This window comes from Excalfactoria chinensis, chromosome 12 (assembly GCF_039878825.1).
Source record: "Excalfactoria chinensis isolate bCotChi1 chromosome 12, bCotChi1.hap2, whole genome shotgun sequence".
NCBI classification, from domain to species: domain Eukaryota; kingdom Metazoa; phylum Chordata; class Aves; order Galliformes; family Phasianidae; genus Excalfactoria; species Excalfactoria chinensis.
In genome coordinates this window covers 16,417,547-16,430,484 of record NC_092836.1, presented here as the reverse complement: position 1 = coordinate 16,430,484, position 12,938 = coordinate 16,417,547, and the positions used below count along the sequence as shown (strand labels likewise).

The window sequence follows — 12,938 nt, the reverse complement described above, 5'->3', positions numbered from 1 at the left end:
CCATGTGCCATCATTCCCCCTTAAGCTTACCTCTGTAACATCACTTTTTTTGAGGTTTCTCAGGCTGGCCAGAGCAGCATCTAGGGCAGGAAGGGCTTCAGCCAGGTCCTTCTGAGCATCATCTGCAATAGCTTGGGCTTTCTGGGCTTTTTCATTGGCCTTCGCCTCCTCAGCCTGAACAGCAGTTCGTGTCTCTTCAGCAACAGCTGTGTCCACCTGCAGAAGCAGAGACTGTCTCAGAAGCATCTATTTGGTGCTCTGCATTGCTAGGTCCTAATAACTATGCTTTTTCTTCCAGTGTACACATGCTGCTCTGTCATAACAGCAGGAGATTGTAGATAGGATCCACAAGCTTCAGCTCTGTCTGCCCTGGAAGGAGCTAGCTGTTCTATTTCTCCAGTGAACTCAGGGAGTGGATGTGACAGCAAATGTATAGAGAGATACAGGAATAAGATGTGTAGGGTTTTGTTCCTACAACTATCATTCTGTCTTGCCTTAAGGATGGATGCAAGCATTATCAGCAGGTACAAAGGGCATGTGGAATGTAACCAAACCCTGTCCTGTGAGTGGATTGGGCCACCCCTAGGAAGCTGTGAGAGATGTGCATGTGGACCCCACTGCAAGCAGGGCTGGAGGGTGTTTGTGTCACAGTGTAGCCATGACACAGGGAGAGATGGGCAGGGTGGAACTTGAGGAGGAGGGAAGAGAGGGATCCCTTCTGTGTGGCAGAGCAGGCTGGGTCAGTGCCCAGCTGTATGGTTGGAGGTGTGGGATGGAGCCCTTTTAGCAGCAGCTGTTTGTCCTTAAAGCTGCCTCGGGCTACCAGAGGACTGAGTTAGTAATAGCCTGTGTGTGCAAGGAACTTACCCAGTGAGGGAAGGGAGCTGCTAGCTTGGCTTCTTGCCACCCTGAGCTGTGGCTTCAGACAGGAGCAGATGAGCTGTTGCCAGCTAGCAGGGTAGGAGGGTCCCCAGCAGGGGACCTTGCCCTGGCAGTGCTGCTCTGTGTAAATGCCTACTGCACAAAAGCAATCTGGAGCTCTTGTACTCGCAGATAAAGCACCATTCCTTGCAAGGCCTCCCCCCACTCTGTCAGAGGTGGAAATATGGACACTGAGGGGCAGTCCAGCAGCAGTACCTTCAGCTGCTCCATGGTGGCCTCGGTGTCCTTGGCTGCCTGTGCCAGGAGAGGGCGGGAAGACTCCAGCTCTTCCTGCATTACTGCTACATCCTCTGCTGTTTGCAGGAGCTGTGGGAGCAGAGCAGTGTGAGAGCCCCAGGGAAGGTGTGCATTGCCCCAGTGGGTTCTCCTTGCACGGTGTCTGACTGTATGATACAGGTCTTGCCCTGGTCCACAATCCAAGTCTAATGAGGTATTTAAGTGTGTCTTATAACCCAAACCCAGACTCAGGCTAGGCTTGCATTGTTACGTATAAAGAAGTAAGAGCTGTGCTCTGAACATGTCTAGCATGGGAAACATTAGCTTGAGGCTGTTGTTCCCAAGCTGCAGCCTGCAGGCACTTTCAGTACACAAACTCCTGGCAGTCAGTCAGCAGAAGCATGCTGTCATTATAAGGCTTTCAATTAAAAGACTAATAAGGAAGTTCCTGAGAGATGGGCTATAGAGAACTCTATGGTGCCTGAAGTATGGGGACCATTATTGCTTTTAGCACTGTCTCAGGCCTATATGGGAGGACTGAGGCCAGCAGAACACACTGTTCTTGTCTGCTGCAGTGTGAGTTTCCTCCTGTTAGCCAGCTCTGTGTGGGGCATCTCACTGCATCAATACAGCTATAAAAACAATGCTCAGAGCATAGGTTGCAAAGGACAGACCTTGTCCAGGCCTCCTTCCATCCTGTTTTTGGCTGTTTTCAGCTCCTGTTTCTTTTTTCCAATCAGGGAACAGAAGATGCTGAGGAAATCGAGGTAGCTCTTGGGAGTGACATAATTGTGCCTGCCCAGCTCAGCCAGATACACTTGGCACTTCCTTGCCACACCCTGGTGGATTTCTACACACATTTGAACCTGAAAGAAAGGAAAAAGATTCGATTTTATTCAGTGTTGAATGTTAGGCAAGTCTATAGAGCATGTGTAGAGAGCACAGGGGGTGGGGTGGGCTTAAAAGTGCCTTAGTGTACACTTGCAGCAAAGCTTGTGTGTGCATGTGGGCTTCATTGCCATAGAGGGTAAGAAATGAACTTGGTATTTCAAGGCACATAAAATCTAATTGGCTCTGGATGTTAATGAACTGATTATGAATCATTGCTGCTCCAGGATGGGACCTTTCTGCAGGTGTCCTGCATCTGTTGCCTATGTGCAGCTGGAGATGAAGCACATGATCATATAAGAGCTGTGCTTTGTGTGGCACCTACCATCCCATCCACGGTATCGGTGCTGGCACTGAGATGTGGGTTCTCGTGCAAGAAGGAAAAGGCAACACACTGCAGGGCTTCAGCAGGCCACTCGTTAAACCAGTCAATGGTACAGCAGTTCACAAGAGAGGGAAACTGTCTCAAGCGTGCACGGAACACTTCTCCAATAGGGCTGGATGGAAAAGAAATGTTACAACTGATTGTATGTACAAGGATAGAGCAGCTTTCCCACTTGCTGAGCCTGCCCTGCACTTTCATGCATCCTTCCTCCAAGCCTGAATTAATCTGCATCACAATCGTGTTGACAGGACAAGGGGGAATGGCTTTAAGCTGAGACAGAGAAGGTTTAGGCTGGATATTAGGAGGGAGTTTTTCACCCAGAGGGTGGTGACACACTGGAACAGGTTGCCCAAGGAGGCTGTGGATGCCCCATCCCTGCAGGCATTCAAGGCCAGGCTGGATGTGGCTCTGAGCAGCCTGGTTGGTGACCCTGCACACAGCAGGGGAAGGTGATGTGCAAACCCTACTTCCCTTCCAAAGCTGAGAGACAAAGATCCTCCAACAAAGATCAAGGCAAAGCACAAGGAAGGCATAATTAACACTGATAGTACCACCCTACCCTCGAGTTATACCTCATGCACAGGACCATGTGGATGTTACTGCGAACCCGTCCTGTGTATGCAGCCATCAGGTTGGCCTTGGTGGGCTGCTGGCCCAGCTCTCTCACAACAGGTTTCATGGCATTCATGATCTGTTCTTGATCATCGGGGCTGTAAATGTTGGGAATGTCACCAGAATTGAGCAGGTTGTTGATATCCTCAAGGAAAGACTCACTTTTAATCTAAGTAGATGAGATGAAAAGAGAAAAGGTGGTTTCTTAAGTTATAAGAGAGTCAGGTCTCTGTGTGTCATATAACGAACCTCTGGATAAATACAGCCCACAGCCTCTGCTAGAAGAAATTGTTTCTATGGTTGCTGGGCTCCAGTAAGGGACGTTCATGTCTCAGGGCCAGCATTTGCAATTGAACAGCCACATTCAGCCACTTTAGAGGTGGAGATGTCTAGGAACAAGACTTCCTTCTGCTCATTCACTATCTCCTTATATCATGCTTGGGGTTTTGCTCCATGCTGTGACTCTGTGACCAGACCCCACCCCCAGGGCTCTCCAGGTCCTTGTTTCTCCATCACAGCTGATAGATAAAGGATAAAGCTCATTGATACGAGAGGCAGAGTAATTGCAGGGACACATCACAGTCTGTGGGATGATCTCCCTCCAGAGCAGCACTCACCTCTCCACCCTTTCTACATCAGAAATACACAGTATCCATCTACTTGTCTAAAGTACCCTCCAATGCCCCCCACCCTTCTCCCACATCTGCTCCTCACTGCAGGCTAAAGGATGAGTGAACAAGCAGCATTTGACAGATGCTCATCTCTCTGCTCAGGGCGCTGCTTGAAGCAACCTGGTTCCTATGATAACGATGGCAGTATAAAAGCCCATGGGAAATTTAACCACGGATTCCAGGAGTTCATCTACAGCTACAGTTTACAGTAACAAGCCACTGTTGTCTTGTATCAAACTCCTGGGGGAAAATTGTTGAACTTAAAGATGTGATCCCAGCTCCTTACAACAAGTCAGCCGTGCTAACACTGCCCTACCTGTGTATCCACAAACAGGAATGTCTTGGGTATGCTTTCAAGGCCTGCCTTCATCATGATCTTCTTCACATCATCTCGCCATTCATTCACGCCGTAATTCTTGGACAATTCAATCTGGAAACACTCATATTCTGCCCTGAAGGAAAGAGAAGCCTGTGAAATCACACCCTATAGAACTGCCTTCTTTGGTCATTCCTGCAGAGGAACCATGGCTGCGTTTTTGAGGATCACTTTGTGTGTTCAGGACTGGAAGAACTTGCTTCTCCAGCCCATTTTTCTGCTTCTTCATGTTTCCCCCTTGAGGCCCTTTGGCCCCCAAGACTTCACAGATCTCACACAGCAGCCCGTCAGCATCACTTGGTTACTTTGTCGCTGTTGGTTCTCATCTTCATCTTCCTGCTGCCCATCTCCCAAGGAAAGAGCCCTCATCTCTGCCATAGCCATGCTGAGGCTGCCTAGGGCTGGATTACCCTTGTTTGTTCACTGCATGCACATGGCAGCAACCCAACTGCTGGCAAGGAAGAGCCCAGTTTTCCTAGTGTAGATGCACACATTAACTTGAGCCCTGGATCTTGAGTGTTAAACCTGAGGAGTCAGCAAGCACAAATCTGTGCAAGCAGTAGCAGGAAGGGCATGAGAGGGGAATCTCCAAAGGCAGCCCCCATGGAGCTGCTCCCCTCTATATGCACAGGAGCAGATCACTTACATGTGAGATGCCAGCCTGGTGAGAGACTGCCTCCCACTGCCCCCAACACCCAGGAGAAGGGCATTCCCTGGGGCCTGCCGCAGGATCCGGCTGATTCGGCAGATGTGTTGCATTGCATCCATGAAAAGCTCCAGCTTCAGCTCTGCAGTGCTGGTTTGGTTGTACTCTTCCAGGTAATCCTCAAGCACACTTTTCAGCTATGGGCAGAAGCAGACAGTTACAGCCAACAGTTACAAGCAATTGTGAGGGGGGTGTAATTGTAGCTGTGTGTAAGCACAGACTGCCATCTGGGAAGGCAGAGCTTGGAGCTCACTTGGTCCTAGGAACAGCTTCTTCTCTCAGTTGCTGCCTAGGAGCTGCCTGCAAGGAGGTGATGGCTCTGTTTGCTCCATGTTCCTATTAGGAACTGCTAGGGAACCGGGCTGAATTTAGCTGATGGTGATGGCAGTGGTTGCTGAATAGAGACCTTAAAGTAACTCAGGCAAGTGTTCAAGGTCTGCTGACCCCGGTGATGTTGTTTGCCTGGAAAAGCAGCAAGGAAGGATCCAAAATAAAATAGCTTATGGCTGCCCAACCTGTGCTGCTCCAGGGCCTGTATTTAGGATGGCCTCCTGGTTCTATAGCCAGCTCCTGCCTGCTGAATGCTGAGGTTAGGGTGCTGAAAGGGCAGGAGCTGGAAGGAGACTTTGCTGTTCATAGGTAGAAAAGGTAGACATGCACAGAAGTGAGCTGCTTTTGTGGTCCAACCACTGCACAAGATAATTCCACAATTGATGTCCTCCGACTTTTCCAGAGCTCTGCTCAACACCACACTCAGTCCAGAGCAGAAGAGACACAAAAACGTTCAGGATTTGGTCACAGCCCCCTCAGGATTCTCACTGCAAACCTGGCCAAGTAACAGCAACTACAGCTACAACAGTGCTGAGGTCCCTGCCTAGGCGACCATGTCCTCTGTGCATCAGGGCACAGTACAGCAGCTTGGTAAGCCTGCCTGCCTCAGCTGTGCTTGCCTCAGTGGGGGGACAGGCAAAAAGGACTGGGAAGCTCAGTTAATTACCAGTCCTTGTCACACGGCTGTCACAAGAGGGGAGATGACAGGATAATCATCTGTTTCTGATAACGAGTGCAAAACGCGCTGCTCGTTGCCTTCACTTAATTACCACTACCAAAGCGCTCGCAGTGTCTTTTCCAACAGGGAATCTGGCAGTAACATTAATTAGTTGCAAAGGTCAATTGTGAAGGCTTTAATGGCAAATACAGTATTGTTTGGGGGTAATGTGCCATTTCTCTTCAGCAAATTTCGCTTTTCATTCCCGACTATGGCTTATTCGGGGGACTTGGCGTAGCAGACAGCCCCCAGGATGACAGTACAGAGACAGCTTGTTCCACCTCAACTTCTCATCCACAGCAAAAGCAGCCTCTGCTTATATCTGGAGTAGAATTTCATATGAGAGCCCCAAGTAAGTCTGTGACTCCAGATACCTTCAGTTCAAGCAGCCCCATGGTTATTACCAACTCTTTTCTTTCGCTTGCAGAAGACTTGGAAGAGGTGAACAGAATTCATACTGTCACGATCCCCAAGATCCTTACCTTTTCCTGGCTTTCAATTTCTTCGTACAGTTTGATATGTGCCCCTGGTTCCATGAAGTCTCCAAACAGAACTGGCTGGGATGGAACAACCTCTTCGAAAGTGGTGTCTAGTTTCTCCATCATATTTCTCATCAGGTTGTCAAACCAGGTCCGGTCTTCCTTGGTGACCAGGCGATCACAGAAGACCCGGCAGCTCTCATGGTACCACAGTCTCAGCAGGTGGTGTTTGTCCTGGCAGGAAATCCCAGCAAACATTGAAGCAAAGCAGCCTTATGAGTCTCTCAGCCAGGAAGGCTGGTTTCCATGTGGCCAGCCCCACTCCTGCTTTAAAGCAGCTGGGGTGGAGAAAGAACTGGGAGGAAGAAGCTGCATTTCCTTCTCTCAAAAGCAACTCTTTTCAAAACAGCTGCTTGGCAGAGAGCTCATTACAGCTGCACTCAGTGCCCTCTCTATTTTGTCCTCATGCCAAGGTTTCTTGGAGAGATCTCAATTTCACGTTATTTGTCCTTATCCTCCCCTCAGTATGACTCAATTTAAACTGTTTTCACAAGTTTCTCCTATTTTCTACAAGGATCCTTCTATTCAGGTGTGGCACAGAAGCAGGTCCCCCAAGTACTTCCTATGATGAGTCAATGCCTACAGGCTGTACTTACACAGCAAGGTTCCTGAAGAGACAGAAGCCTCTATCAGCATAAGACTGTAACAGGACAATATCTCTGCCCTTCTGTGATCTCTCAGGGCTGTGTCCAGCCCCACAGGAGCAAATGGCATTGAGACTGTGGCCATGTTGCTCAAGGAGGCTGTGGATGCCTCATCCCTGCAGGCATTCAAGGCCAGGCTGGATGTGGCTCTGTGCTGCTGGTTGGTGACCCTACACATAGCAGGGGGTTGGAACTGGATGATCATTGTGGTCCATTTCAACCCAGGCCATTCTAGGATCCTATGATCCCACAACAAGGAAGCCTTGGGTTTGTGATCAGTAGGAGAACACCCCTCTAAATTCATTAACAGTATAAAAATACTTCAACAATAAACTGAGGTTTGAGCTGGAATGCTTCTGGTCTTTCTCTGGGTGCCATGGTTGTGCTGATGGCAGGACTGACCTTGATGTTGCCGGGCTGAGCCATGAGCATGCCCTGGAACACCTTGGAGAGGTCTCTCAGGTTGAAGGTGTAATGTGACTTTGTAGGTGTGGGCAACAGCTGGGACGTGATGGTCAAATACACGTAGATAGTGGCATCAACCAGGGGCTCATTCAAGTCTTTGACTGCGACCGCTCCAGCTGCAGGGACAGAAGACAGGGAGGGTGCCAAAGTGGCAGCTCTGGGACAAGATAGTCCTAGCAGTGCAGACTGGAGGCACCGAGAGGCAGAGGTGCTGCTAGGATTCGGCTCCTGTCATGGTAACCCATGACATTTCTCCCCCTCAGTTTCCTAGTATGGATATTGTGTGAGACCCTGAACAAGTCCCAGCTCATTGCAGTAGGGATGCAATGATGCAAACATCATTGCTAGTCAGCAAATTCCGACTTGTGTCCTGTGACACAGCGGTGCTTCTGACACTATTTCCAAAATGGGTTGATTCTCTTTTCAATCACAGCTATATACTTTACTGTGTCCCTGAGCTCACAGTCAGGTAGTGGCACCTGTGAGTACTGTAAGCACTCAAAGCTCTGCTTTGCCTTTCTCATAGCCCACCATTCTCACTCCTTCCTGCTGGCAGATTTGCAGAGGAGAGCACATTTGCAAAGACGATCCTAAATTCCCACCCTGTCAAATACAAGAGGAACTTATTTCACTTCAAATGAACCCTTTCCCCCCCCCCCCCCCCCCCATGGATGGCTGTAGCACTGTGATCAGATCCTCCCTGCTCAACTGCCCACAGACTGCAACAGATGGGGAGTAACAGAAGGCTTACTCCTGCAGAAGGCTGTTGTCTGGGCAAGTGTCTGCCTGCTGAAGGCACAGGTAAGCTATTCCATGCTGTGCCCACCAGCCTGTTAAGTCTCTCTTGCATCTTTCTGCTTTTACTTACGCACTGGATCTCTATGACTTCTTTCTCCTAGGAGGCCAGCTAGGAAACAAAGATAGAAAACATGAGTTACTGCTTTGCTTGTGGAGGTGAAGGATATCTACACCATCTATTGCAAACACAGCTCTTTAAAATGCACAGGCTGTGTGCTATTTAATCAAACCATGAGAGCCAAAGTTGAAGTTGCCTAGTTTGGCCCAGAGACCAAACAGCACTTCAGTTCTCTGTTTGCTGAGGCTCAAACAACAGTTTCTCAAGAATGCCTTCAAGCAATCAATTCAAGTTCCATCGTCTAACACTTCCATTAGTTCACCAACATTAAGCTGTCAATAATAACCCCCATTACCATTGGGTCGACTTGCGATAGGAGGAGGAGGCAGTTGTCTGCTGAACTTACCCATCCAACTGCCGAGGATGTTGGAGAAGATGGTCTTCTTGCTGTCATCGTCCATCTCCGTGAAGGACAGGTAATTGAAATGACGTGTGAAGCGTGGAGTAACAGCGTTCCTTCCCCCCCCAGGAGGTCCCATGGCACAGGCAAAATTAATATCCACCAGCTTCTTAAATGTACCTTGAAGAAGTGTGAAAGCGGGGCTGAATGCTGAGCTGAAACCAGATCTCCCCAGGAAGGTTGTGTATCTATCAACAGGGCCAACTCCTGCCAGGGTTACTGGGCAAAGACCTGGGTCGTACCGATCTGCTTCCTGTCGTACCAGCCCTGGTGGTCCATCCACTGCCGCAGCAGCTCAATGGGTGGCTGTGCACCGTATGTCTCCAACGTGGGCATGTTCAAGTCATCAATAAAGAATATGAAGTACCGTCCAACTGGAGGCCCAAACACTCCCTTCCGCCTGTAAGGACAGAGCTGCGTAAGGACACAGGACTCGCAGAGGAACTCCTAACTCGATTCAAAAGCAGTTTTTTCCTCCAGTGGTTTCCAGAGTCAGCAGTTTCAGCTTCTTTACACTTATAAACCCCTTCGCATATGAGCCTTTGCATGGAAAAGATCTAATGTAACGTTTGAGGTGTGAGCTTCGCAATTATATGGGCACAATTTTGTATCCTTATGGCCAGTGTCGATGAAATGCATGAGTACAAACTCTCCCTTATCCTTTCCACTGTATCACCACTACACTATCCCTATCACCACTGTATCAGTTAAAATCCACTTTCACAATCCTAGCTCACATCCATTGTCTGTCCAGCTTCTTACCCACAGATGTGTTTTTGGTCCCTTAATGTCCTGGGGTGAAACTCAGCAGCCAAGCTAATAGAAATACTAAGCTCAGGGATACGGCCTTTGCAGTAACCCAAAGGAAACTTGCCTCTTCTCCAGTTTGCTGTCAATGAGATCCTGAGTTTGGTTAGCAGAGGTCTGTGCAGAAAATGTCAGGAAGTGGCTGATAAATTTGAGAGGTAAGCTCTTCAAAAGCTTGTCTGTAATCGTGAGAGTCTTGCCTGTGCCAGTGGGACCGATGCAGAGAACCTAGAAGCATAACCATAACAAGCAATACTTGCTGAAGGCAATGTAGGTTCCTGCCCTCTCAGACTCTCAAAAGCTCAGAGAGGACAGCAGGTTTGCTGCTTCTTCACTAAGGAAAGAGGTTCAGGCTAACAGATCTCTCAGTTCTGACTGCCCTGGGAGAGGAAAAGGTTCCCCTGTTAAAGAGGAAAATAGTGAATACAAAAGCAAAGACAAGCGTGGGTACGTACTGGCTTACAGTTGATAAGCAGCAGCTCCAGCAGGTATGCCATTCGGACTGTGTTCACTGTGGGCACGATAATGTCACAGTAGTTGGTATCAGGAACCATGGTGAACTTTGCTGTAGGGTCCAGCCACTTCTCCCAGCGCACCTGAAAAGCATGGGTGCATTTAGAGGGGACAGCTGCATTTATCTGCTATGAGAATAGGAAAACACTATTTCTGCTGTGTATTCCCATCACAGCTCCTTGTGTAGCAGCTCAGATTCTTGTAGGATATCAGCTTCCCAGTCCCTCTGTTTAATTCTGCTTCCCAATTACCTTCTGCAGTGCAAAGCTGTAATCACCTGACTTGCTTCCTCTGGGTGGGAGGCAGCCCCAGCAGCAACACATCTGCCTTTCCTTTTGAAAACTGGAGTCAAAGACTGACAAAGCATTTGCAGTAGCTGCAAGAAGTGGAATTCTGTTCTAAGCTAGCCTGTGCTGTAGGTGTCCACGTGGCAGAAGACTGAGAAGGGTTTTGCTGGGATCCCATCTTCATCTTCAGTGCTATCACCTCTGTCGCAGTGAGGTTTCAGATTGTACAGGACATGAATCAAGACATAAGCTTATGTCCCAGGGGCCACTATACAAGTGAGACAGTGGTTTTACCAGGGCTGTGCCACATCATCACATTCCTAAGCACCCCACACGGCATCCCCTCAGACACTGAGATGGCCCTGGCAGCTTCTGCTAAGCATTTGACACACACAGAGCTCACTGCTTTGCTTCCCCTTCCTGAAACCAGAGCATTTTTCCCCTCTTATTTTTCACTTCCAGTCCCAGGACTGGTGACTGTTAGTCAGATGGGCCCTGCATGCCCTACTGCTCCACTATCTGTTGTGGAAAAGATGGCACGTCTGTCTGCCCTGCTCCTCTTCCAGACTTGACTGCGCACAGCTCTTTTACTGCCACGCACTGCTTTTAAATGCAGACAGACCATGTAACATCTGAGCTTCTCCCTGCAGCACATTTCTAAAGCCCTCTCGCTTTCCCGAGCACTGGTAGAGGATCTTGGTTAAGGTTTGAAAAGTCTGCTTCACAACCCCGAGGGCAAAAACTATCATCCCTCCTTAATGAAATGCTTGGTTTTACTTCAAGCATTCTCACTGGTTTCCTATAGGCTTTTCTTATTCGTCTTTGATTAAGAGATTCTGCCAAATCTTATGGAACTATTTTGCTTCTCAATCCCTCCCCTCAAATTTCTCATCTCAGAGATGGAGGTGAATTATTTTACCTCCCAAACGACGTCTTCATCGAGATCATCTTCAGAGCTGCTAAATCCAGCAGTTAGTTTATAGTCATAAACCAGTCCTTCTTCTGGGAAGAGCAGCTGGATCTGTGAGAGTAAAGCCACAGTGAACCTATAGCTGCTGCTTAGCTGAGTTTTCACGTGGGTCTAGCTGAATTTGCATGTAGATTGGCCTTGCAGAAAGGCTGCAGTAATGGGATGCTGCTCCTGCCAGGGGCTCCCAGCTCAGGGGTCCTTTGAAATGAACATGCCCAAGCAAACCCTTCCAGGCATTCAAGAGACTCTGACTCTCACTCCTCGTTACTGCTTCCTCTATGATTGAGAAACCATCTGCTTTCCCTTTACTCACCTTTTCCTTTGCCATCTTCTCCCTCAGCCACAAACTGAAAGCAACACGGCCTTGGGAATCTCCAGTGGCACCCACACTCCAGATCAAGGCAAATACAAACCAGGGTTCAATCAGCTCTCTGACATGAGCTGCATTCTCCTTTGGAACCCTCCTAATTCCCTGGAAACCACAGAAAAAAAAACAGAGATAAAGTTTTCAAGCAGGGTTAAGGTGAACAAAAATCAGCCTCTTTTTAATGTGCTTGTAATTCTATTCAGAATACATGTAGCTTTTTTCTAGGTGGTTTTTTCCACAGGTCTTTTTGAAGTGTTCTGTGGATTAAAACCTCACTGTTTCACTGATGTACCTGAGACACTCCCCTGCCTGAACTAATGTCGCTCAGTGGGAGCTGGAAGAAGAATTTAATCCTTGGTTTTTAATTCGAAAGCTTTCCAGGCTTCTTCGATACTAATCCTGAAAGAACCTGCAATCTGAAGTGTTTTGCTGCATAGCTCCCAGCTTTGCTTTCTACCTATTCTCCAATTCCCTCAGCTGTAAATAAATGCCAATCTCTTTCTTACAGCCTAGTAGGCCTGAAGCTTATCATCTTGTGCTCTTCCAATGGAAAAAAGTATAATCCTTTCAGGTTTACCTGCACTCAACAAGATGCTGGATTACCTCCTGCCATGCAGATCTGTTGTGGTGTGACCTTCCTTTACCAACATCCCCTTTTCTGGTCACTCACACTACGTGACTTACTGCCCTAGAGAGTTACAGGTGCACACACATAATAGCAGCAAAAAAAACCCCTCACCTCAGTGGGAATGTAAGGTTGAAACAAACATTCCAATAGCACCAGGAGGCTCCTTGTGAGGTTGCCATCTGTTGAGGCAATTATCTCCTCCACAGACTCCCGGACAAAGCCAATAGCTTCCTGTAAAGTGAGGCAGGAGCAGCTCAGCATCACCAACCAGCACTGAACTTTGCTTACCTCCTTCAAGGGTTCTGCTTTCTCATTGTCTCCCTGCAGGCTACATTTAGCAGGGAGGGTACAAGTGAGAATGCTGCCATCTCTTGCTCTGTCACCATTTTGACTGGAGAGAATTATGTCAAACCACTTGACCGACTCTTAACTGCAAGTAGCCTTTTGAGTCTCTGCTCACATCACTGCTGTTATTTGCTCCATTCAGAGCTTTCCTTTGCAGTTCTGAGTTCGGGAGCAGAGCAGAAATAGCATGGCTTATTCTTATGACTTTACCCC

General features: G+C 48.3%; 1 protein-coding gene across 1 annotated transcript in view; it reads right to left on the bottom strand.

Annotated features, from left to right (window-relative positions):
* DNAH1 (dynein axonemal heavy chain 1) overlaps positions 1–12,938 on the bottom strand; it is a 58,610-nt gene that overhangs the window by 17,206 nt on the left and 28,466 nt on the right. Inside the window, exons 38-54 of the mRNA XM_072347867.1 lie at positions 12,492–12,611; positions 11,699–11,857; positions 11,335–11,436; positions 10,071–10,211; positions 9,683–9,843; positions 9,051–9,208; positions 8,755–8,928; positions 8,361–8,399; positions 7,430–7,608; positions 6,327–6,557; positions 4,737–4,933; positions 4,031–4,166; positions 3,004–3,212; positions 2,372–2,543; positions 1,833–2,024; positions 1,138–1,248; positions 31–216 (exon numbers count right to left, since the gene is read on the bottom strand). Coding sequence (XP_072203968.1) covers positions 31–216; positions 1,138–1,248; positions 1,833–2,024; positions 2,372–2,543; positions 3,004–3,212; positions 4,031–4,166; positions 4,737–4,933; positions 6,327–6,557; positions 7,430–7,608; positions 8,361–8,399; positions 8,755–8,928; positions 9,051–9,208; positions 9,683–9,843; positions 10,071–10,211; positions 11,335–11,436; positions 11,699–11,857; positions 12,492–12,611 — 2,667 coding nt within the window. The remainder of the gene's footprint in view (positions 1–30; positions 217–1,137; positions 1,249–1,832; positions 2,025–2,371; positions 2,544–3,003; positions 3,213–4,030; positions 4,167–4,736; positions 4,934–6,326; positions 6,558–7,429; positions 7,609–8,360; positions 8,400–8,754; positions 8,929–9,050; positions 9,209–9,682; positions 9,844–10,070; positions 10,212–11,334; positions 11,437–11,698; positions 11,858–12,491; positions 12,612–12,938) is intronic.